Raw genomic sequence first — 24,565 nt, forward strand, 5'->3', positions numbered from 1 at the left:
TCACTGTCATCAGGGTTTTGTTCATAATCTGCGGTATGTTTAATTACCTACAGTTTTAACATCCTCTGGTTAAATTGTATAATAAGAAAAAAACTGCAATGAGTTTAGGAGGCAGCAGATATTCATAAACAGAAGAAATTTCAGCTGTAGTGTTGTAAGTAATAGTATCAGAAGGAGAACTCTTCATGTTTCAAGTGGCAAAGAAAATTCAAAAACAAAAATAAACAGAAAAACACAACCTATTAAATATTATAAATAAGAACAAGGGATTAATAAAAATATACACATTACTTTTATTGAAGCATGAATATTTCAGACTCACCCAGCTGCAAAAACTTATGTTTGTTATCCTTTCATTATCACAACCACTGCTACTTCCACTTCCTGTATAATTTCTAAGGTAAGCAAGCAGTGCGGAAATGTCTTTCTTACCTCCAGAGACAGAGATTACCAAAACACTATCTTAACTACATCTTTGATAATCTGAACCTGCATTTATCATGTTACATCCAAACCTCAGATAGGTACCGAGCTATAAAGACACTCACCGGTGGTAATTCACACACTGTTAATACTAAAGTAACTGGTCCAAAAAAACAAGCCTAAGGAAATCATAACTCAAAAGAAAGTAATCATTGTAATAATTGTGCAATACTAAGAATATTTTCTCTCTTTGCTGTAGCACCACTGATTTCCTGTTTAAATACCACAAAAATATAGTTCATCTAGAAAACAAAATATCTGATATGTTTACCTCATCCTTTCCACTGCCACTTCATCCAGCTCTACAATTTTTTTCTTCAGCCCAATGGAATAGGAGTATTTTGCATCCACTACCTCTTCCCACCTTCAAAGGATAAAAATATTAGAAAAACTAAGAACATATAATTTAATTCAGGATACAAACAGTGAAGGTAAATGTGGGTGTTCAAAAATATTTAATGTATTCAACATTATTTCAGTTCTTAGTTTGCTAAAGTTTTCCCTTTCCACTGTTAATGACCACAAGTATAATTTGACGCTATTCCAGCTTTCAGTTATCATATGGCATCCTACCAATTTGAGGGGGGGGTGAGATCCCATGTATCATTTTTAATCACTTACTCGCTTCTCAGTCCTTTACTTACTCCAGCTTCCTTCATTCAAGCCCTTAGTCTCATTCATTCTATGGTTTCTCAAGTAATCCATTCCTCTTTTATGACCAGTTTGAAGAACACGCCAGAAGGAAAGAATAACTGTTGCAACCTACGAGAGGAGCAGATAGTAAATAGCACTATTTTCAATGGCCTGTATCACTGGAAATGTACAGCTTCACTACCAACGCACCTGGAAAATGTATGACGGCTAGGACTACTGGCGGCATGCAGTGTAGTTGATTATATATTGCAAAGGGACACAGTATTTCCAAGATAACCCCTGTCTGGACTTATTCATGGATGAGACTGGTACTAGACATATAACAAAAACATATGACTCAAAATGGCCTCTATGAATTTAGGATGTGGAAATAAAATATTGGTTATAATCCACAGGGAACAAACAAGAAGGAGATCAATGACGAATTGTACGAATGAATAATGTAAAGCTAATGGGTATTCTAGTTTGACAACCAACAGAGCTGAACAGTGGAAGAGTAGATCTCCATATTGCTAGATGCCTAAACAAGAAAATGTGCAACCTTGAGTCTCATCTAACACTGGAGGATGTGGAAATCTGTACTATCTCTAAAGCAAGACTAAAGGACCGCTATATCAAACACTTTGAACTCATCCAGGTCTTATGGAGTCAGTGGTAGGTTTCCATACATAAATGTCTAAATGCAAACCAACTCAATTTTTGACACAAGTTCTAGAGAAAAGAAGCCATTGTAACCATTAATATTATTAGATTATTACTATCACAGGTCTGGATGGTACTGGACCACATCTATGTCTGCTAAAGAACCTAATAAACATCATACCAAACATGAAGAACTAACAATCTAAATGAGCACAATAATTTAAGGGTATCATTTCATTTACCCCACTATCAAAACAGACAACTTCAGCTCCACTAACAAATACACACACTGCCTTCTTATAGGTTCATAGATAAGTACTAGACTAGCTGCCCTTGAAGGCCCTTTTGGTGCTTGAATTAACCTATCCCCTTTGGTGTTAGATTGTCCTTCCTAATCCCATGGTCAGTAATTATATACTACCCCTATTGAGCATAAGTTGGGTCATAACATAGATAATATGAGGGAACCCATGCATGAGTAAAACATGTAGGAGCTGCCTCTGTCCATCAGTAGTACAGGAGACATTCCTGGAGTCAATTTTCTAATACCCATCCACTGATCCAGGTTCTTCTTCAACATAGACAGAGATGAGCTTTGTTTAACATAGATGAGAAGTCTATTCCAGAGTAATAGTATCCTTTGCAAACTATACCTTTCCCTCCAAACTGTTTTGTTGATATTGCCGAAGAGGTTTAGATCCATTTAAAAGAGTATTTCTGATGCCATTTAACATGCTGATGTGCAGTAAATCCATCAATGTTGGGTCAGAGGATGCCTTGTATTCCAGACTCAGGTCACCTCTTAGCAGTCTGAAGGATACTGAGTATAGTGACAGAGCTCTGAGTCGGTCCATACAGGACATGTTGTTTAGGCCTTTTATCCTTTTAGTAAGATATTTCTGTGGGCATTCCACTTGTTGCATGTTTGGACAGATACATGCCAAAGGGGCCTTTATACTCAATAATTGACCTAATAAGGGCTGAGTAAAGAGGAACAATGACATCCCTAGACTTAGACACAGTCCCTTTGTTTATAAATTGTGCAATACAGAACTTTCTTACAACAGTAGATACATGTTCGGCAAAAGTTAGGTCACTGTCTGCATAAGTTCCCAATCCTAAATAAGTGTGTCATCTCTAAGGAGTGTATTGTCTATATGGTAGTTTCATGAGGATGCCTGACGTCTCAAAGAATACAATAATGGACATTTTAGCATTTACTTTCAGTCCATGATTTTAGCACCATTTATTTGTTTGAGACAAACGTTCCTGCAGGATGGTAAGTCATTTACAGATTTAATGACTGCTCCTATCTTGCAGTCATCTACAAATTTAGTCAGCCAGAGTGCTTTGGTATTGGCTTTTACTGCAGAGAAATAGATCACAAACAGGAGAAATCCCAACACTAACTACTGGGGGACTGTACTAATGACTGGGTTCTTTGTGAAGGTAGCTAGCTTCCCCTATTTTGATCTCCTGCATCCTATATGGGACCTTATAAACTTGAAACATCTTGGAGAAACTTGCAAAAAAACCTACCATTGGAAATAATATTTTTACTATCATCCAGCAAACCATAAACATTACTCAACTGTAACCAAGAATATTATCATTTGAAAAGTCAGACCATGACACAGTAAAACCCAGGTTACACATATTCCCAATGGCACAACTTCAAGTGACATCACAAAAGGCTATTGTAAAAAAAAACTAAACAAGGCCTTTACAAAATAAACTGGGATCACACCCTAAATAGCCAAAATGATAGCAAGAGAATGCTTCAAACAATTCTAGAACATTCTTGATAAGTTCTTTACCATCCTTGTCACCATAAGATTTAAATTTGTTGGGAGATTCAACAAATAAACCTCAGTGACAGAATTCTAAAATAAACAAACTGCACAAGATAATGAGAGTTTGTTCTCAAAATATATAGGGTTCCATTCAGATTCAAACAACACTAGGCTCAATAGATTAAAAATAAATTCTACAATTAATAAATAAAACCAAGGACTTTTATGAGCTGCAGCTCGCTACCAAATCAGAATATGTTATAGCCATTAAGCGCTTTGGAGTTATGTAAAAATAAACTGAAGTGATTCCCAAGACTGCATCACCCCTAAGGTAAATGGAACACTTTAAACTGCAAGATACTGCCAACATCCTTGTGAGTAAATCTGACACTAATATTAGTAAGCCATTACACTTGGCTGCTTTAGTCCTACAACCCCTAAATACCCCAGCAAACATAACCTAGGTCCAGACAGAGGCAACCTTGTCTAAAATCAAAAACCCTAGACCCATGGGCTTGGATAATATACTCAGTTGTTTTCTCACCACAACTGAGAACAGCAGTGCAGATACTCTACACATTTAATGTCTCTTTGCCTGCTTTGTCTGCACTATAAGGAAACAGACCATGGTGGTCCCTCTCCATAATATGGATCCAGAGCCAGGTACAATAATGCAGCAGCAGGATAACAGTGTGTATGTATTAAAACAGCAGCAGGATAATGGCGTGTAAGTACAATAATGCAGCAGCAGGATAATGGTGTGTAGGTACATTAATGCAGTAGCAGGTTAATGGTGTTTACATACTTTAATGCAGTAGCAGGATAATGGTGTCTTGGCACATTAATGCAGCACCAGGATAATGGTGTAGGTACATTAATAAAGCAATAGGGTAATGGTGTGTAGGCACATTAATGCATCCTCAGGATAATGCTGTGTAGGTACATTAATGTACCAGTAGGATAATGCTGTGTAGGTACATTAATGTAGCAACAGGATAATGGTGTGTAGACATATTAATGCACCCTTAGAATAATGGTGAGTAGGAACAATGCAGCAGCAGAAAAATGGTGTGTAGGCACATTAATGCACCCTCAGGATAATGTTGCGTAGGAACATTTAATATAGCAGCAGGATAATGGTGTGCATGTATACTAATGCAGCTGCAAGATAATGGTGTGTAGGCACATTACTGCAGTAACAGGATAATGGTGTGTAGGTACATTAATGCAGCAGGATAATGGTGTGTAGGTACATTAATGCAGCAGGATTATGGTATCTTGGCACATTAATGCAGCACCAGTAAAGTGGTGAGCCGGTACATTAATGCAGCAGGATAATGGTGTGTAGGTACATTAATACACCAGCAGGATAATGATGTGTTGGCACATTAATGCAGCAGGATAATGGTGTGTAGGCACGTTAATGCAGCAGGAGGATAACGGTGTGTAGCAAGATTACTGTAGCAGCAGGATAGTGGTGCAGCAGGATAGTGGTGCTAGGTACATTACTGCAGCAGCAGGATAATGCTGTGTAGGTACATTAATGCACCAGCAGAATAACAGTGTGTAGGTACATTATTGCAGCAGCAGGATAATGGTGTGTAGGTGCATTACAGCAGCAGGATAACGAGGTGCAGGCACATTAATGCAGCAGCAAGATAACGGTGTGTAGGTACATTACTGCAGTAGCAGCAGGATGATGGTATGTAGGTACATTAATGTAGCAGCAGGATAATGGTGTGTAGGTACATTAATGCACCAGCAGGATAATGGTGTGTAGGTACATTAATGCAGCAGCAGGATAAAGGTGTGTAGGTACAATAATGCAGCAGCAGAATAACAGTGTGTAGGTATATTAATGCAGCACCAGGACAGGATAATGGTGTGCAAGTACATAACTGTAGCAGCAGGATAATGGTGTTTAGGTACATTAATGCAGCAAGTTAATGGTGTGCAGGTACATTAATGCAGCAGCAGGATAATGGTGTGTAGGTACAATAATGCAGCAGTGGGATAAAAATGTGTAGGTACAATAATTCAACAGCAGGATAATGGTGTTTATGTGCAATAATGCAGCAGCAGGATAATGGTGTGCAGGTACATTAATACACCAGCAGGATAATGATGTGTAGGTACAATAATGCAGCCCCAGGATAATGGTGTGTAGGTACATTCATGCTGCAGCAGGATAATGGTGTATAGGTACGTTAATATAGTAGGGGAGCAGGATAATCATGTGTAGGCATATTAATGCACAGCAGGATAATGGTGTGTAGGTACATTAATGCAGCCGCAGGATAATGGTGTGTAGGTATGTTAATGCAGCAGCAGGATAACGGTGTGTAGGTACAATAATGCAGCCCCAGGTAATGGTGTGTAGGTACATTCATGCTGCAGCAGGATAATGGTGTATAGGTACGTTAATATAGTAGGGGAGCAGGATAATCATGTGTAGGCATATTAATGCACAGCAGGATAATGGTGTGTAGGTACATTAATGCAGCCGCAGGATAATGGTGTGTAGGTATGTTAATGCAGCAGCAGGATAACGGTGTGTAGGCACATTAATGCAACAGCATGATAATTGTAAGATTATGCTCAACAGGGTTTTAAGGTTGAAAGCAATTCTGCTACAAATATGTAACATAAATAAGGTATAAAATAAAGCCTCTATTAAACCTTTATTAAAGAAAAGAAGGTTACATAAATGATTTTTGGGACTGTATGATATTTGTATGTATATTTACATATATTTATTTTTGTATATATTTTTATATATTTATACATTCTTGTTTAGTATAGTTCATTTAAGAGCATAGCGTTATGTAACCATTCATTTACTATATATATATATATATATATATATATATATATATATATATATATATATTTTTTTTTTTTCTTTATTATACAGATTTTAGTGCAGCTATTTTAGCATGTGTTTTAGTATTGCTTATCTTGCTGCTTTGAAATTTGAATGAATGAGCATTCATTCGTTTCAGATGAATGATTCAGTTAAGTGTCTGCTACTTGCTAATTTTTTAATTACTTTGAACATTCTTTGATTGGATGAAGTTTTGATAATATGTGTATATATAGTGTGATTCCTTTAGTTTGTACTTGGTCTGAAGAAGCTCTACATCAAAAGTTCTTACCAGTTTTTATTAAACCTGTGGATTGTTTTTATTATTTGAAGACTTCTTGCATGGTTCTTGGATTCCTTCCATGATGAATGATGAATGATTTCATACAGCATTTTTGACTGTTGTGCTTTTATACAGCATTACTGACTTTTGTGCTTATACAGCGACACTGACTTTTGTGCTTTTGCCTCTTGCCTGGATTCTGCCTGGTTCGTTCTGTTGCTTTTGTACATATTTTATTTTTGCCAGTTATTTTTTAGCAATGGAAGATTTACCTCTTGGGCTGCTGGTGATAATAATTATTATAAAATAAAGCTTGCTTAAATGCAGAAACAGAGTTTAGTAATATGTAATCAGCATCCATACTAAATGACTGTGGCTTAGAAAATAAGGAATCTGCTGAATGGACATTTTTCCCTTACAGATTTAAAAACAGGATGTATGCAAGAGCAAAAATGCAAAATCTGCTTTTAAAGAACACTGTGACAATGTGTTTTCCTTAAAAAACATGTTTTTCTGCATATAAAAAGAATGGGCAACAGGACATCAGCATTGGCACAAGAACAGATGTTCTTATTCAAAGATCCAAATAGAATACAGGATGTTCACACTGTCAGAAAAGCTGGCCTCTTATAAATTCAGCAAAAATGTGACAAGACATTGTTAAACAAGGACGCTTAAAAATATTATTAAGTCAGCATTTGCGTCATCATCTGCAACAATTAGTATTGTTTCTACAGGATGAGCAATTCTCCAAAATAGAATACCAAGAGGAAAGGTATATGCATGTGCATGACTAAAATTGTATATAAAGATCTGTATTAATTCAGTTATGTTAGGGGTATTGGTAGGGACACATTTGTCCTGAGGTAAAATGTTATATCTCTCACATCATCTGTACTATATGAGAAGTAAAGTGGAACAGTACTTTAAGCTGTAACAGAAGTATGTATGGTTTATTATAAAAGTTATTGGTTACTGCTCTTAAAGACAGGTGCTGCAAAGTATATTCTCTCATCAGTGTATATTCTGCAAGTTTCTGTATGCAACAGACTGTGAATGCAAATATAACCAGACTTTGATTTCAGCAGAATCCAGCCAGCAAGACTGAGTGTCTTAAGAAGACTTCAAATCCATCACAATAAGCAGCATAATATAATTTTTCACTGGCAAGCTAGCCTGCATTTGAACCAAAAATCTGCATTCAAACACAGGGGGAGTGATGGTAAGCCATGCAGAGGGTCACTTCAGTCAAATTGCAGTAGCTAACATTTGTACATATGTGTAAATCCTAAACAGAAGTATTCCAGTTTATGCAGCTTGCAGTAGTAAAGTTTTTAGACGTCTACATCCGGAGTGAGACTGAAGTTCAAGTTGCAGTGCCATAAATTCTCCAAGAAAAGGTGGATATCTACTTTGTACAGCAGTCTGCTGCCTGTTGTGCTTCACCAGCTTCTCAAGTGACTCTGAAAAATTTCCAGCCATCAGCAACAGCAGCCTGATTACCTGTTTTCTTGCTAACTGGTAAGACTTTTTTCTGTGTCACATTTTTAGTATGGATGCTATTAGACAGTGTGCATATTATTAGACAGTTTGGATGTTATTAGACAGTATGGATATTAGTAGACATAATTCATACAGGAGTAAACCAAGCTTTAGTAAATTGCAATGTTGGTATACACCACACATTAGTAAATGTAAAACCTTATTAGGGCAGGTTGATATTAAGGCATTATGCAAATGTATTACAATATTTGACTGTTATCTCAAAGCAAACCATGTGGGGTATGACAAATGTTTATTGTGTGATTCAACAAAAACTGCATTTTCTGTATTATGCCATAAATAAGTATTGCATCATATTGCTAAAAAATAGATTGTGAAGACAGATCTGTTCATGATAAAGAATTAACTAAGGGTAAAGTGTTTCTATTATATTCAGATGTTGAACAGTTATGGCCTGTCACCACATGTGAGTCAAATCAGTTACTGATAGAACCTCTAGTACATTTTTTTACAAAAGAATGTAATAAACTTTTAAAAGGCAGACACAATGAGTTCAGGAAGCTTAGACAAATTATACATACATCTTTTCAAAAGTGCATAGGAGTTTCAAATTCAGCAGAACAGCTTACTAAAGAATGTCAGAAAGAACCATTCAACATTACAGGAAATTCTTAAACAGCAGTTGCAGGATAAAGGAAATAAATTAGCTGAACTGACAGAGACTGGGGACTTCCTGCATACACAGCTAATCTGTGCAAAATAAATATATTTTATAATATGTTTGTGTTTTGAAAATGGTTAAGCATACATGCTAAGATCTGATGTACGGACAAATTATTCTTAAATGTTTTACTTTCATTCAGTTAAAGCAAGACATTTATCAGTAGTACAGTAAAATAGACCATATCACTGCTATTCTAATAGCATAGTCAAAAGGTACACAACAGTTTTAGCGTATAAAATATTAAATAAAAATAGTTACACTAAACTGTTCTAGTGCATAAAATTAAATGAAAATAGTTAATAATAAGAGTAAAGATTTAAAGTCACAAGACTGAAATACTTAAATAAAGATACAAGACTGACATGCATGTTTTTTTTCTTTTCATCTAGAGTACATTTGTTTACAATGCACAAAAGCAAAAGGCAGACAGCAGCAAATATAAATAATGTAAATATAAACATGTTAGTTAAGCTAATATCTATTTTGTTTTTTTTTTACAATTTTTATATAATTGTATAGTAACACCACACCAAACAGTTAAATTTCTGAATTTTAAAAAGAAATAAAATCACAGATGGTATTAGTCAAACAGTCTTTGTAAAATGAATGGCAGGGCAGTTAAATAAATAAATAAATAAATAATACTGAAATCCATGTAAGCTAATTATAAAATAATGTCTGTTTATGTAGTATAAATGCATAGTTATGCAAATCACAAATACTTATTAACTGAAAAGCAAGTGACCTCAGACCATCCTAGACTAGATGAATAGTTACAGGAAATGTTGGAAAGATAAGATAAGCAACAAGACTGATTGCCAGACAAGTAGCTTGAGTTTTTCTAAAGCATCATTGTTATTAAAACATAATTGTTAAAATGTTTACAGGCAACACTATTTGGTCTTCTTGTGTCTTTCGGCCTTTCCCGGTTAGAGGTCGCCACAGCAGAACTCTGGTCCGCTAATGATTGGTAGTGGATTTTTATGTACCGGGTTACCAGCCCTGACGCACAACCTTCAACTAAGGCATGCCCCATTCACTTATGCCTCCACACAGAAGATGCTCTAGCTGAGAATCGAACGGGACAACATCTTGCTATGAGGCGACAACGCTACCACAGCACCACCACCGCAGTCAGGCAACACTATTTGGTAATTGTAATAAAATGTCACAATTGTGCATAGATGTCACTGATAATCTGCAAGTAAATGTTAAAAGAAAAAAAAAACTCAGTTGCATTAAGTACAGCCAGCAAATGGTCTATAGTATACATGTAGTTCAAATCAATTGTGCAGGAGGGTGTAAATACCTACTAGTGGTAATAAACAGCAAAAGCTTTATAAAAATTATCAAATCAGACAGGGGTCTATAGTTTGGTAGGCTAGTGGAGCAGATGTGTGGCCAAAGTATTGGGCTGGTGTACATTCTAAAGCAAATAAACAATACTGCAATATACTACAGGGGAGGGGCACTCTCAGTTTTACACTGACTGTATAAGCAGTACTGCACAAGGGTCTAAAATAAAGCTACAGGAAGAAATAGCTCATTCCTTCTTGACAATACTTTTTAGGGGGGAGGAAAAAAAACAGGTATTAGTGTATTAGAAATACTGGTAAACTGGATTAAACCTGACAGGATAAGATATTTTACAAGTTGTTAATAATGGTTATTATTGTATTGTTTAGTATTAAATTGTATTTACAACCTGTTAAACTGTAAAGCTATACAAGAGATGGTTTAAAAAATAAGAGATGGCTTAAAATTGCTTTATTACAGCTATACAAGAGAGAGTAAAGATATGTAAAAAATTGAACAAGACTGGTCACTATTCACTATTTTAATATGTTTTTGGCAAAACAATGTTGGTATAAAAAGCATGAATGTTTCTAATTGCTGAGTATGTAGTTTAAAATAACAGGACATATGCATTTGGTGCCAATTCCACTAGATATTTCTAAAGAGACATAAACATTTTCCAAGATTTTGCTTAATATTAATGTTATTAAATGTGTAAGATTAGACTAAATGTACTTTATAGTCTTTGCATGTACAAATGCAGAATATTTCAGTACAAATGATAGTCTTTGTATGTACAAATGCAGAAGAATTCAGTACAAATGAAATTAATGTCTAGTAATAAATATGTGTGAAAAACCATGTTTTAAAAAAAATGGGTCCAGGGTACCTAGTAGATTGAAATGCATATAAAGCAAACAGTCTGTGTAAATACATACTGTACAGGATACATTGTAATAAGTTCAAAAGTAATTTGTCAAGTTGTAATATCACTGGTTTTACCCCAGTTAGAGGAAAATTATATTAAAATATTGTATTCATACAGCTAATGGACTAATATGTACATAGCATTATTTATAGGTTCATAGGTTCATAGGTAGATACTAGGCTATCTGCCCTAGGGCATTTATAAGCCTAGCCAGAGTGTATTTGGCTTTCGCATCCCTATTAGATTAGCCTACTGTGCCTCTGTAAAGTAGGTCACAGATGGTACCCTTTTAAGATTAGTTTACTGTGCTTCTGTCAAGCAGGGACACAGAAGAGATCCCAGGGGTGAATTTGCGATTTCCCATCCACATGTCCAGATTTCGCTTGAAGAGGGTCAGTGAGGCGCTATGTCTAACATGAATTGGGATTCTATTCCAGTGTGAGGGGAGCCTCTGGGAAATGAATCTGTCCCTCCAGCATGTCCTATTTATTTTTGTGCTGTGGTTTAGGTCCCTGGAGCGTGTAGCTCTAAGGGACTTGGATTTTTTGAGGTGGAGCATGTCCATTAATTCTGAGTTTGACATGGCTTTGTACGTCAGGCATAGATCGCCTCTGAGTAGACGGTAAGCAACTGAGTAGAGCTGGAGTTTCTTTAGTCGAGCTGCATAGGACATCTGTTTGTGGTCCATGATCCTCTTGGTGAGGTACTTTTGGGGTCTCTCCAGTTGCTGCAGGTGTCGGGTAAGGTACATCCCAAAGGGGGCATTGTATTCAATTATGGGCCTGATGAGTGACGAGTAGAGGGGCACAATGACCTCTCTTGATCTAGATGTGAACCCTTTCATGATAAGGTGGGCTATATAGAAGGTCTTTCTAACCACTTTGGCAATGTGATTATCAAAGGAGAGATTACTATCTATGTTGGTCCCCAAATCTCTAATTACTTCTTCCGTACTTAATGGATTACCAAATATGTGGTAATTTGTGGGCACCTTGTTTTTCCCAAAGGGGATGACTATGCACTTTTTAGCATTAGCTTGAGGCCGTGGCTCTGGCACCAAGCATCCATCTCTGTGAGACCCTTTTGGAGGATGCTTGTGTCAGCTGGAGATTCGATTATGGCCCCCAGTTTGCAGTCATCTGCAAACTTCGTCATCCATAGTCCCCCCATGTTAGCCTGAACCTCAGAGAAGTATATACTGAACAAGAGAGGTCCCAAAACTGAGCCCTGTGGGACGCCACTTGTAACTGGTTTGGATTCGGACTCCAAAAAACATGGCACCTGCGATTCTGACCATGTGGGTTCTATCTCTGAGCCAGTTTGCAACCCATCTTGTTATATAGGGGTTGATATTTAAGCTGGTAAGCTTATTTATGATGCCCGAGTGGGGTATTGTGTTGAAGGCTTTTGCAAGGTCCAGGTAGGCTGTGTGGACTACCTTGCCCTCATCTATGGCTTTGGTAACTGTTTCAAAGAAATCAACTAGGTTTAAGAGGCAAGGTCTGCCCTTAACAAAGCCAAATTGGGTAGGGTCCAGTGTCTGGAGGCTCCCAATGTCTTTGTTTATGAGTTCCATGATAATATGCTCCATAGCTTTACAGACCAGACTAGTCAGGCTTATAGGGCGATAGTTTCCGGGGTCCGTTGTAGCACCACCTTTGTGGAGTGGGACCACTGTAGCTGTACACCATTCTTTAGGTACATATCCTGTAGTAAGGCTAAGTTTGAACAGTGACTTAACGTGAGGGTTCAGTTCTTCTTGGAGCTCATGTAAGACACAGCCTGGGACACCGTCCGGTCCCATAGATGCTGTGTTTTTTGCTTTGGAGAGGGCAGCTTTCACCTGTGCATCTGTGATGTCAGGGAGGGTACATTCAGTTGGGATAGGCATTTGCTCCTTTGGGGGGGAAGGGAGGGGGAAGTTTGTGCTGAATCTGTCTGCCAGGATGTTGGCTATGTCTGTAGGTTCGGTATATTTTGTACCGTTATGCAACAATTCAGAGCATATCTGGGAGTTTCCGCCCATGTTCCTGATATAACTAAAGAAGGCCTTGTGATTATCTTTAGTGTCTACAGCAATTTTTCTTTCAAAGCTGGCCTTTGATGATTTTATGAGGGATCAAAGTTTCTTGCTAATACTGATCAGAAATGCCTTCCCTTTTTGGGATTTTGCTCTGTCATGTAGTAGCTTCTTACTTCTGTTGTATAGCTTATTTATGGCCGGGGTCCACCAGACCGGTCTCCTGTTTTTGGAGGAGTGCGTCTTGGTTTTATTTGGGATAGCACAATCCATGCATTCCTGCAGGTGCTCATAGAATGCATTTGTAAAGGATTCTGCGGATTGGGCTGTATTATCCTCTGGCCCAGGGGCTTTGAAGGATTCCACCTCAGTCTTGAGAAGTGCAAAGTTGGCTTTTGAGAAATTCTTTACAGTGATTTCCTTGGCTGGGGTTGAGGACGGGATATGGATGTCCAGGGAAATTTGTTTATGGTCTGATCTTACCAATGAGGGGTTTACCTCTGGTGTGGAACATAGAGTCCCCATGTTGGTGATGACCAGGTCCAATATGTTGTTCCCTCTTGTGGAAGTGGTGACCAGTTGTTCCATTGCGTTAGAGTTTATAAATTCAAGGAACCATTGGGCGAGGGTGTTTCGGCTTGAGTAGTTTTCCCAGTCAATGTTTGGGTAGTTGAAGTCACCCAATAACATAGTGTTTGGAGAGACCTTCATATTCTCCAGTGTTCTCAGGAATGCCAATTGGGGTTCCTGTAATAGGGAGGGTGTTCTGTAGCAGGCTACAAACTGAAAGGCAGTTTTGCACACTGTTAGTTGCACATGGATGGTTTCCGATGCTTCGTGCAGTACCACTAACCTGGAGGTTTTGGTAGTTCTTTGGTAGTTCTTTAGTGCGTAAATCATGTTTTTTTTTAATCCTTAAGTATTAAATATACTGAAATAATTGCATTGAAATATTTATTATCTAAGCCCAGTTCAGTATTTTACCAAGATGTTAATGGGCAAGTTCATAGACATTAACACAATATTATGGTTAAAATGACATTGAAACTGTACATTTTCAGCAGTGTATACTTGCCTGCAATAGCACATAGTTCTTGTCTCTTATAGTTAATTCAACAGTTACAAAGAGTTAATGCAACAGTTCTAAGTAATAAATTAAATTTTGCAATTGCAAAAGAATAAATTAATCAAGTTAAAAAATAAAATGAAAGCAGACACAGCCCATAATTAATTAAATATTTTCACAGAATGGTCTGCAAAAGAAAAAGTTGCTAAATACATTCAGTTTTGGTAGTAATACTTGTATATTATTGTATTAACTATGTAAAATTGCATTTTGACTTGTATCAAAAGAAGACTAAAGGTTTTGTTTCTTAATGTGTTTTCTATATAATGTGATCAAAAATACATATCACTATAAAGTGTTTTAAGTACATTAAAATAAGAGGGAATTGTAAGATTATGCTCAACAGGGTTTTAAGGTTGAAAGTAATTCTGTTACAAATATATAAATAAGGTATAAAATAAAGCTTGCTTAAATGCAGAAACAGAGTTTAGTTATATATGTGATCAGCATCCATACTAAATGACTGTGGCCTGGAAAATAAGGAATCTGCTGAATGGACATTTTTCCCTTACAGACTTAAAAACAGGATGTATGCAAGAGCAAAAATGCAAAATCTGATTTTAAAGAACACTGTGACAATGTGTTTTCCTTAAAAACATGTTTTTCTGCATATAAAAAGAATGGGCAACAGGACATCAGCATTGGCACAAGAACAGATGTTCAAATACAAAGATCCAAATAGAATACAGGATGTTCACACTGTCAGAAAAGCTGGCCTCTTATAAATTCAGCAAAAATGTGACAAGACATTGTTAAACAAGGAAGCTTAAAAATATTATTAAGTCAGCATTTGCGTCATCATCTGCAACAATTAGTATTGTTTCTACAGGATGAACAATTCCCCAAAATAGAATACCAAGAGGAAATGTATATGTATGTGCATGACTAAAATTGTATATAAAGATCTGTATTAATCCAGTTATGTTAGGGGTATTGGTAGGGACACGTTTGTCCTGAGGTAAATGTTATATCTCTCACATCATCTGTACTATATGAGAAGTAAAGTGGAACAGTACTATGTGTGGTTTATTATAAAAGTTATTGGCTACTGCTTTTAAAGATAGGTGCTGCAAAGTATATTCTCTCATCAGTGTATATTCTGCAAGTTTCTGTATGCAACAGACTGTGAATGCAAATATAACCAGACTTTAATTTCAGCAGAATCCAGCCAGCAAATCTAAGTATCTTAAGAAGACTTCAAATCCATCACAGTAAGCAGCATAATATAATTTTTCAATAATGGTGTGTAGATACATTAATGCAGCAGCGAGATAATGGTGTATAGGCACATTAATGTAACTGGAAGATAATGCTGTGTAGGTACATTACTAAAGCCACAACACAATGTTGTGTAGGCACCTTAATGCAGCAGGTGGATAATGGTTTATAGGTAGATTAATGCAACAGCAGGATAACAGTGTGTGTAGGTACATTACTGCATCCCCAAGATAATGGTGTGTAGGTACATTACTTCAGCAGCAGGATAATGGTGCATATGTACATTCATGCAACAGTATAATGGTATGTAGGTACAATAATGCAGCAGCAGGATAATGGTGTGTAGGTACAATAATGCAGCAGCAGGATAATGGTGTGTAGGTACATTAATGCAGCAGGATAATGGTGTGTAGGTACATTAATGCAGCAGCAGGATAATGGTTTGTAGGCACATTACTGCAGCCTCAGGATAATGGTGTGTATGTACATTAACGCAGCAGCAGGATAATGGTGTTCAGGCACATTACTGCAGCAGCAGGATAATGGTGTGTAGGTACATTACTGCAGCAGCAGGATGATGGAGTGTAGTCCCATTAATGCAGCAGCAGGATAATGGTGTGTAGGTACATTAATGCACCAGCAGCATAATGGTGTATAGGTACAATAATGCAGCAGCAAGATAACCATCTGTTGGCACATTACTGCAGCAGGATAATGGTGTGTAGGTACATTAATGCAGCAGGATAATGATGTGTAGGTACATTGATGCAGCAGCAGGATAATGGTGTGTAGGTGCACTAATGCACCAGCAGAATAATGGTATGTAGGTACAATAATGCAGCAGCAGCAGGATAAAGGTCGCTAGGCACATTAATGCACCAGCAGGATAGTGGTGTCTAGCTACAATAATGCAGCAGCAGGATAACAGTGTGTAGGCACATTAATGCAGCAGCAGGACAGGATAATGGTGTGCAGGTACATGACTGCAGCAGCAGGATAATGGTGTGTAGGTACATTAATGCAGCAGCAAAATAATGGTGTGTAGGTACATTACTGTAGCAGCAGGATAATGGTGTGTTGGTACATTAATACAGCAGCAGGATAATGGTGTGTAGGTACAATAATGCAGCAGCAGGATAATGACGTGTAGGTACAATAATGCAGCAGCAGTTTAATGATGTGTAGGTGCAATAATGCAGCCCCAAGATAATGGTGTGTAGGCATGTTAATGCAGCAGCAGGATAACAGTGTGTAGGTACATTAATATAGCAGCAGGATAATGGTGTGTACGTACATTAATGCAGCAGCAGGATTATGGTGTGTAGGCACATTAATGCACCAGCAGGATAGTGGTGTCTAGCTACAATAATGCAGCAGCAGGATAACAGTGTGTAGGCACATTAATGCAGCAGCAGGACAGGATAATGGTGTGCAGGTACATGACTGCAGCAGCAGGATAATGGTGTGTAGGTACATTAATGCAGCAGCAAAATAATGGTGTGTAGGTACATTACTGTAGCAGCAGGATAATGGTGTGTTGGTACATTAATACAGCAGCAGGATAATGGTGTGTAGGTACAATAATGCAGCAGCAGGATAACGGTGTGTAGGTAATTTAATGCAGCAGCAGGACAGGATAATGGTGTGCAGGTACATGACTGCAGCAGAAGGATAATGGTGTGTAGGTACTATAATGCAGTCCCAGGATAATGGTGTGTAGGTACATTCATGCTGCAGCACGATGATGGTGTATAGGTACATTAATATAGTAGGGTAGCAGGATAATTGTGTGTAGAAACGTTAATGCATAGCAGGATAATGGTGTGGAGGTACATTATTGCACCAGCATAATGATGTTTAGGCACATTAATGCAGTCACAACATAATGTTGTGTAGGCACCTTAATGCAGCAGCTGGGCAATGGTGTATAGGTTGATTAATGCAACAGCAGGATAATAGTGTGTGTAGGTACATTAATTCAGCAGTAGGATAATGGTGTGCAGGCACATTAATGCAGCAGCAGGATAACGGTCTGCAGATATATTACTGCAGCAGCAGGATAATGGTGCCTAGGCACCTTAATGCAGCCGCAACATATAATGTTGTGTAGGAGCATTAATGCACCAACAGGACAATGTTGTGTAGGCACATTAATGCAGTAACAGGATAATGTTGCATATGTACGTTCATGCAACAGAATAATGGTATGTAGGTACAATAATGCAGCAGCAGGATAATGGTGTGTAGGTACAATAATGTAGCATCAAGATAATGGTGTGTAGGTACACTGATGCAGCAGGATAATGGTGTGTAGGTACATTAATGCAGCAGCAGGATAATGGTGTGTAGGTACATTACTGCAGCAGCAGGATAATGGTGTGTATGTACATTAACGCAGCAGCAGGATAATGCTGTGCAGGCACATTATTGCATCAGCAGGATAATGGTCTGTATGTACATTAATACAGCAGCAGGATAACAGCGTGTAGGCAGATTACTGCAGTAGCAGGATAATGGTCTGTATGTACATTAATGCAGCAGCAGGATAATGGTGTGCAGGCACATTACTGCAGCAGCAGGATAATGGTGTGCAGGTACATTAATGCAGCAGCAGGATAATGGTGTGTAGGTACATTACTGCAGCAGCAGGATAATGGTGTGTAGGTACATTAATGCAGCAGCAGGATAATGGTGTGTAGGCACATTAATGCAGCAGCAGGATAATGGTGTGTAGGTACATTAATGCAGCAGCAGGATGATGCTATGCAGGTACATTACTGCAGCAACAGGATAATGGTGTGTAGGTACATTAATACAGCAGCAGGATAATGGTGTGTAGGTACATTAATGCAGCAGCAGGATAATGGTGTGTAGGCACATTAATGCAGCAGCAGGATAATGGTGTGTAGGTACATTAATGCAGCAGCAGGATAATGGTGTGTAGGTACATTACTGCAGCAGCAGGATAATGATTAATGCAGCAGCAGAATAATGGTGTGTAGGTACATTACTGCAGCAGCAGGATAATGGTGTGTAGGTACATTACTGTAACAGCAGGATAACAGTCTGTAGGCACATTAATGCAGCAGCAGGATAATGGTGTGTAGGTACAATAATGCAGCAGCAGGATAACGGTATGTAGGTACATTAATGCAACAGCAGTATAATGGTGTCTAGGTACATTAATACAGCAGCAGGATATGGGGTGTAGGCAAATTAATTCAGCAGCCGGATAATGGTGTGTAGGCAAATTACTGCAGCTGGAGGATAATGGTGTGTAGGTACAGTAATACAGCAGCAGGATAATGGTGTGTAGGTACATTAATGTAACAGCAGGATAATGGTGTGTATGTACATTAATGCAGCACCAGCATAACGGTGTATATGTACATTAATGCAGCAGCAGGATAATGGTGTGTAGGTACAATAATGCAGCAGCAGGATAACGGTGTGTAGGTACATTAATGCAACAGCAGGATAATGGTGTGTATGTACATTAATGCAGCAGCAGGATAATGGTGTGTAGGTACATTAATGCATCATCAAGATAATGATGTGTAGGTACAATAATGCAGCCCCAGGATAATGGTGTGTAGGCATGTTAATGCAGCAGCAGGATAACGGTGTGTAGGTACATTAATGCAGCAGCAGAATAATGGTGTGTAGGTACATTACTGCAGCAGCAGGATAATGGTGTGTAGGTACATTAATGCAGCAGCAGGATAACGGTGTGTAGGTACATTAATGCAGCAGCAGGATAACAGTGTGTAGGTACACTAATGCAACAGCAGGTAATGGTTTGTATGTACATTAATGCAGCACCAGGATAACGGTGCATATGTACATTAATGCAGCAGCAGGATAATGGTGTGTAGGAACATTAATACAGCAGCAGGATAATGGTGTGTAGGTGCAATAATGCAGCAGCAGGATAACGGTGTGTAGGTACATTAATGCAACAGCAGGATAATGGTGTGTATGTACATTAATGCAGCAGCAGGATAATGGTGTGTAGGTACATTAATGCATCAGCAGGATAATGATGTGTAAGTACAATAATGCAGCCCCAGGTAATGGTGTGTAGGCATGTTAATGCAACAGCAGGATAAAGGTGTGCAGGTACATTAATGCAGCAGCAGAATAATGGTGTGTAGATACATTAATGCAGCAGTGAGATAATGGTGTGTAGGTGCATTCATGCTGCAGCAGGATAATGGTTTATAGGTACACTAATATAGTAGGGGAGCAGGATAATCGTGTGTAGGCACATTAATGCAGCAGCAGGATAATGGTGTGTAGGCATGTTAATGCAGCAGCAGGATAACGGTGTGTAGGTACATGAATGCAGCAGCAGGATAATGATGTGTAGGTACACTAATGCATCAGCAGGATAATGGTGTGTAGGCACATTAATACAGCAGCAGGAAAATGTCGGGTAGGTACAATAATGCAGCAGCAGGATAATGGCGTGTAGGTACAATAATGCAGCAGCAGGATAACGTCTTGTAGGTACATTAATGCAGCAGCAGGATAATGGTGTGTAGGTACATTAATGTAGCAGGATAATGGTGTGTAGGTACATTAATGCAGCAGCAGGATAATGGTGTGCAGGTACATTAATGTAGCAGCAGGATAATGGTGTGTAGGTACATTACTGCAGCAGCAGGATAATGATTAATGCAGCAGCAGGATAATGGTGTGTAGGTACATTACTGCAGCAGCAGGATAATGATTAATGCAGCAGCAGGATAATGGTGTGTAGGTACATTACTGCAGCAGCAGGATAATGGTGTGTAGGTACATTACTGTAACAGCAGGATAACAGTCTGTAGGCACATTAATGCAGCAGCAGGATAATGGTGTGTAGGTACAATAATGCAGCAGCAGGATAATGGTGTGTAGGTACAATAATGCAGCAGAAGGATAATGGTGTGTAGGTACATTACTGCAGCAGCAGGATAATGGTGTATAGGTACATTACTGTAACAGCAGGATAACAGTCTGTAGGCACATTAATGCAGCAGCAGGATAATGGTGTGTAGGTACAATAATGCAGCAGCAGGATAACGGTATGTAGGTACATCAATGCAACAGCAGTATAATGGTGTCTAGGTACATTAATACAGCAGCAGGATATGGGGTGTAGGCAAATTAATTCAGCAGCCGGATAATGGTGTGTAGGCAAATTACTGCAGCTGGAGGATAATGGTGTGTAGGTACATTAATACAGCAGCAGGATAATGGTGTGTAGGTACATTAATGCAGCAGCAGGATAATGGTGTGTAGGCACATTAATACAGCAGCAGGATAATGGTGTGTAGGTGCAATAATGCAGCAGCAGGATAACGGTGTGTAGGTACATTAATGCAACAGCAGGATAATGGTGTGTATGTACATTAATGCAGCAGCAGGATAATGGTGTGTAGGTACATTAATGCAGCAGCAGGATAACGTCTTGTAGGTACATTAATGCAGCAGCAGGATAATGGTGTGTAGGTACATTAATGCAGCAGGATAATGGTGTGTAGGTACATTAATGCAGCAGCAGGATAATGGTGTGCAGGTACATTAATGCAGCAGCAGGATAATGGTGTGTAGGTACATTACTGCAGCAGCAGGATAATGATTAATGCAGCAGCAGGATAATGGTGTGTAGGTACATTACTGCAGCAGCAGGATAATGATTAATGCAGCAGCAGGATAATGGTGTGTAGGTACATTACTGTAACAGCAGGATAACAGTCTGTAGGCACATTAATGCAGCAGCAGGATAATGGTGTGTAGGTACATTAATGCAGCAGCAGGATAATGGTGTGTAGGTACATTAATGCAGCAGCAGGATAATGGTGTGTAGGCACATTAATGCAGCAGCAGGATAATGGTGTGTAGGTACATTAATGCAGCAGCAGGATAATGGTGTGTAGGTACATTACTGCAGCAGCAGGATAATGGTGTGTAGGTACATTACTGTAACAGCAGAATAACAGTCTGTAGGCACATTAATGCAGCAGCAGGATAATGGTGTGTAGGTACAATAATGCAGCAGCAGGATAACGGTATGTAGGTACATCAATGCAACAGCAGTATAATGGTGTCTAGGTACATTAATACAGCAGCAGGATATGGGGTGTAGGCAAATTAATTCAGCAGCCGGATAATGGTGTGTAGGCAAATTACTGCAGCTGGAGGATAATGGTGTGTAGGTACATTAATACAGCAGCAGGATAATGGTGTGTAGGTACATTAATGCAACAGTAGGATAATGGTGTGTATGTACATTAATGCAGCACCAGCATAATGGTGTATATGTACATTAATGCAGCAGCAGGATAATGGTGTGTAGGTGCAATAATGCAGCAGCAGGATAACGGTGTGTAGGTACATTAATGCAACAGCAGGATAATGGTGTGTATGTACATTAATGCAGCAGCAGGATAATGGTGTGTAGGTACATTAATTCATCATCAAGATAATGATGTGTAGGTACAATAATGCAGCCCCAGGATAATGGTGTGTAGGCATGTTAATGCAGCAGCAGGATAACGGTGTGCAGGTACATTAATGCAGCAGCAGAATAATGGTGTGTAGGTACATTACTGCAGCAGCAGGATAATGGTGTGTAGGTACAATAATGCAGCAGCAGGATAACAGTGTGTAGGTACAATAATGCAGCAGCAGGATAACAGTGTGTAGGTACACTAATGCAACAGCAGGTAATGGTTTGTATGTACATTAATGCAGCACCAGGACAACGGTGCATATGTACATTAATGCAGCAGCAGGATAATGGTGTGTAGGAACATTAATACAGCAGCAGGATAATGGTGTGTAGGTGCAATAATGCAGCAGCAGGATAACGGTGTGTAGGTACATTAATGCAACAGCAGGATAATGGTGTGTATGTACATTAATGCAGCAGCAGGATAATGGTGTGTAGGTACATTAATACATCAGCAGGATAATGATGTGTAAGTACAATAATGCAGCCCCAGGTAATGGTGTGTAGGCATGTTAATGCAACAGCAGGATAAAGGTGTGCAGGTACATTAATGCAGCAGCAGAATAATGGTGTGTAGATACATTAATGCAGCAGTGAGATAATGGTGTGTAGGTGCATTCATGCTGCAGCAGGATAATGGTTTATAGGTACACTAATGTAGTAGGGGAGCAGGATAATCATGTGTAGGCACATTAATGCAGCAGCAGGATAATGGTGTGTAGGCATGTTAATGCAGCAGCAGGATAACGGTGTGTAGGTACATGAATGCAGCAGCAGGATAATGATGTGTAGGTACACTAATGCATCAGCAGGATAATGGTGTGTAGGCACATTAATACAGCAGCAGGAAAATGTCGGGTAGGTACAATAATGCAGCAGCAGGATAACGTCTTGTAGGTACATTAATGCAGCAGCAGGATAATGGTGTGCAGGTACATTAATGTAGCAGGATAATGGTGTGTAGGTACATTAATGCAGCAGCAGGATAATGGTGTGTAAGTACATTACTGCAGCCACAACATAATGTTGTGTAGGCACCTTAATGCAGCAGCTGGATAATGGTTTATAGGTAGATTAATGTAACAGCAGGATAACAGTGTGTGTAGGTACATTACTGCATCCCCAGGATAATGGTGTGTAGGTACATTACTGCAGCAGCAGGATAATGGTGTGTAGGTACATTAATGCAGCAGGATAATGGTGTGTAGGTACATTAATGCATCAGCAGGATAATGATTTGTAGGTACAATAATGCAGCCCCAGGATAATGATGTGCAGGCATGTTAATGCAGCAGCAGGATAACGGTGTGAAGGTACATTAATGCAGCAGCAAGATAATGGTGTGTAGATACATTAATGCATCAGCGAGATAATGATGTGTAGGTGCATTCATGCTGTAGCGGGATAACGGTGTATAGGTACATTAATGTAGTAGGGGAGCAGGATAATCGTGTGTAGGCACATTAATGCAGCAGCAGGATAATGGTGTGTAAGCATGTTAATGCAGCAGCAGAATAACAGTGTGTAGGTACAATAATGCAGGAGCAGGATAATGGTGTGTAGGTACATTAATGCAGTAGCAAGATGATGCTGTGTAGGTACATTAATGTAGCAGCAGGATAATGGTGTGTAGGTACATTAATGCAGTAGCAGGATAGAGGTGTGTAGGTACAATAATGCAGCAGCAGGATAACTGTGTGTAGGTACATTAATGCAACAGCAGGATAATGGTGTGTAGGTACATTAATGCATCAGCAGGATAATGATGTGTAGGTACAATAATGCAGCCCCAGGATAATGGTGTGTAGGTACAATAATGCAGCAACCGGATAACGGTGTGTAGGTACATTAATACAGCAGCAGGATAATGGTGTGTAGGTACAATAATGCAGCAGCAGGATAATGACGTGTAGGTACAATAATGCAGCAGCAGTTTAATGATGTGTAGGTACAATAATGCAGCTCCAGGATAATGGTGTGTAGGCATGTTAATGCAGCAGCAGGATAACGGTGTGTAGGTACATTAATATAGCAGCAGGATAATGGTGTGTACGTACATTAATGCAGCAGCAGGATTATGGTGTGTAGGCACATTAATACAGCAGAAGGTTAATGGTGTGTACGTACAATAATGCAGCAGCAGGATAATGGCGTGTAGGTACAATAATGCAACAGCAGGATAATGGTGTGCAGGTACATTACTGCAGCAACAGGATAATGGTATGTAGGTACATTAATGCAGCAGGGTAATGGTGTGTAGGTACATTAATGCAGCAGCAGGATAATGGTGTGTAGGTACATTAATGCAGCAGCAGGATAATGGTGTGTAGGTACATTAATGCAGCAGCAGGATAATGGTGTGTAGGTACATTAATGCAGCAGTAGGATAATGGTATGTAGGTACATTAATGCAGCAGGATAATGGTGTGTAGGTACATTAATGCAGTAGCAGGATAATGGTGTGTAGGCACATTACTGCAGCAGCAGGATAATGGTGTGTAGGTACATTAATGCAGCAGCAGGATAATGGTGT

General features: G+C 38.9%; 1 protein-coding gene across 1 annotated transcript in view; it reads right to left on the reverse strand.

The window, feature by feature from the left end:
• LOC122813454 (E3 ubiquitin-protein ligase HECTD3-like) overlaps positions 1–24,565 on the reverse strand; it is a 699,643-nt gene that overhangs the window by 580,638 nt on the left and 94,440 nt on the right. The window contains exon 3 of the mRNA XM_044085769.1: positions 755–847. Within this exon, the coding sequence (XP_043941704.1) occupies positions 755–847 (93 nt within the window). The remainder of the gene's footprint in view (positions 1–754; positions 848–24,565) is intronic.

Source organism: Protopterus annectens, chromosome 10.part0 (genome assembly GCF_019279795.1).
Source record: "Protopterus annectens isolate FY-2018-M chromosome 10.part0, PAN1.0, whole genome shotgun sequence".
Taxonomy (NCBI): domain Eukaryota; kingdom Metazoa; phylum Chordata; order Ceratodontiformes; family Protopteridae; genus Protopterus; species Protopterus annectens.